Here is a 2,774-nt window from a genome sequence, read left to right as displayed (position 1 = left end):
GGTCTGGACCACTCGTGAATTTTGTTCTGAAAAAAAATCTTAGAATACGAAAACATTGGTGAATGCCACAAATTCTCCTAAATCACTCATACGCACAACTTAAGAACATATCTGTGCGTACGAATCATTCTTGCATGAGGCCTAATGCTCCTAAAAAAATGCTCCTAGAAAGGTTGCAAAAGGCATGAAGCATTGTTGTGAAGATGTGCCAAGGTGGGAGTATCAGAAATGGCAGCAAGTTCTCAAAGAGACAGAGGCCTTTTTCTTGGTGTTTAGGCTATGATGAAAAATCAAATGTATTTTTTATATATACAGCATTTTCATAATTGAAGGTAACTCGATTGCTGTATAGGAAGAACTATGAGTCTGGAAAATATATAATCCCCCCATCCCCCGATCTTTTTTTGTTTGTGCTACTCAAAAGAATTATTTCTGTCACCAGAAAAAAAAAAACGTCACAGCTGACAGGTTTCTTAGGATTTGCCTGTAGTTTATTTGCTATTCAAAACTGAACATAAACATATTCTATTTGACGTGATTTATTAAAACCAGGAAACTTATTACTGTTTTTATTACCATTTTTATGAGCCACTTAAAGGAGGGAGCAGTAAAGTGGTCAGTGTTACCAACCGAAGCTAGCCTTTCTAATTTGCAAACAGCCAAACTTTTAAAGTGACTGTCGTTTGTGATTTGTCGTCCTCGCTCTTCCCACGCACCAGCTGTTCCTTTACTCACTTTATCATTTTTTTCACAACTGTGGCAAATGTAAAATGAATTGTTACAAATGTAAAATGAAGGCAATAAGAAATAATTCAATTTTCCTTGCCTGTCCCTCCGTCTCAGTCACATCCTTGTTTTATACCTCACATGTTCTGGGTCTAATGGGAAACAGCAAGCTTGTTGTTTATCACATTCTAATCCTCTAAACAGGATTTTTAAGGCTGCTGCAAAACCTTATATGCATATATTTTAGAGGTTTAAAGTGCAGTTAGGTTAAAACTTTTTAAGTTCCTTGACTCAGCATCTCATACATAATTTTCTCAAAGTTTGTGTTCAGAGTTGGTGTGATGGTGCAGACCTGACCTCAGTATGCAATCTGCATCTTTTTCTGTTGCTGACATTTGAGTTGAACTGGGCGAAGCACCTGAAAACCTTTGTTTTTTCTTCATCCCTCCACAGATAATCGCATATCAGCCGTATGGACGATCTGTAGACTGGTGGGCGTATGGAGTTCTGCTCTATGAGATGCTGGCTGGACAGGTGAGTAACCACTTTTATGCTTGTTTAGCAAAAATTAAAGCAATTGTAAAATTATCTCATATTATTAGAATACATTTTTTGTCACAATTTCTGTTCTGTTTTTAAAAACACAGATTTTCTGTTGCTAGGATGTTCTTCTAAAAACTTTCAATGCTGAAAACTTCTCAGCAGTTCAAGAGAACAAATCAATAATCTACAAGCTTGTAAAAGAAAAAAAAAGTGAAAGTACAGTGTTAATAAATACACATTCTTGAGGGATTTTCACCAATATATTGCCAGTATAAAAATGGCATAATAGCTTTATTCTCTATTATTTAATGATATTTGAAACAGCATTGTAATTGATCTGGTAAATATTAATATATTTGTTTTATTTTCCTAAAGATATTATTATTTATCTATTTTCTTAATCAGAGAAGATAAAATAACTACTAGTATTTAGGAACATTTTTACATAGTTTATGTACTTTTTTACTTTATAAAAACATTTTACGTTATTGTTGGCATGACCTCTGTTGCACACAAAAAGAAGTCAAAATCCTCACTCCATCGCAGCAAGATGAATGGTGTGGTGCAGACAGCCTACCTGCAGTCGATGCTGGCCACTGGAGTGGAAATGACGAATAATTCATTATACGGGTTGTCAAAACACCCATATTATAGTTACTGATGATAACGACCCAGCAAAGAGGGGAAAAAGATAGGTCATCCACTTCACTGGCCCCACAAGGATTTTATATAAAAGATATTTTCCTGGGGAGTTGTTTTAACTCTTTTTAGGTCTTTTTATTTTGTTATAAACCTTTTTCTGGCTCATACATATGTATTTATAAACAGTTTATTATCAAAAAATGGAATCAGTGTCTCACAAATGCTGCCCCTGCTTTACTGCAAAGAACTAAAAATGTTTTTGCAGTAAAAGTCAGTTTTCAACCCCACATATTCTGAATTGAAGGGTGAAATTGTAAAATTGTAGATCTTGTGGTTTTTTATTCATTTGTTTTCATTTCATTCTCAGCCTCCGTTTGATGGTGAGGATGAAGATGAGCTGTTTCAGTCCATTATGGAGCACAACGTGTCCTACTCAAAGTCTATGTCTAAGGAAGCTGTCTCCATCTGCAAAGGGGTGAGTGAATGAAGGAACAGTTGTTTTAATTATGAACCTGTGATGGGAAAAAAACTGTTTTTGTTGTTGTTGTTATGTAAATGCTGATACAGCATTCACTCTATAATTTTTTTATTTAAAATTTAACTTTAGGGCAATCAAACTACTTTTGCATAGTTTATACAATTTTAATCATTTATATATCAAAATGTTCAACTTCGAAACTACTCTAATTCATTTATTCTTTATCATTTTTATACTTTTTAATTATGTAAATTAATTTATAAAAATATATATGTAAGTACACAGATAACTCTCTAATTCCTTTAAGAACATGATATGAATTTAACTTTGACATACTTGGTCTGTTTTTGCCTTCCTTTGCTATTTTTTTGGTTTTAGCTAGAGT

The 2,774-nt window shown here is 33.7% G+C and overlaps 1 protein-coding gene across 1 annotated transcript; it reads left to right on the top strand.

Annotated features, from left to right (window-relative positions):
• Positions 1–1,179: 1,179 nt before the first annotated feature.
• On the top strand, positions 1,180–2,386 carry LOC106524540 (protein kinase C alpha type; the record flags this gene model as incomplete). The annotated part of the gene is given in 2 exon segments (XM_014018383.1): positions 1,180–1,260; positions 2,279–2,386. Coding segments are annotated over 2 exon segments (189 nt in total), but the record flags the coding sequence as incomplete, so codon positions are not given.
• Positions 2,387–2,774: the final 388 nt, after the last annotated feature.

The sequence above is a fragment of the Austrofundulus limnaeus genome, unplaced genomic scaffold (assembly GCF_001266775.1).
Source record: "Austrofundulus limnaeus strain Quisiro unplaced genomic scaffold, Austrofundulus_limnaeus-1.0 Scaffold190, whole genome shotgun sequence".
NCBI classification, from domain to species: Eukaryota; Metazoa; Chordata; class Actinopteri; order Cyprinodontiformes; family Rivulidae; genus Austrofundulus; species Austrofundulus limnaeus.
Note: the sequence above shows the minus strand (reverse complement) of the source record. Positions and strands in the feature narration are given on the sequence as shown.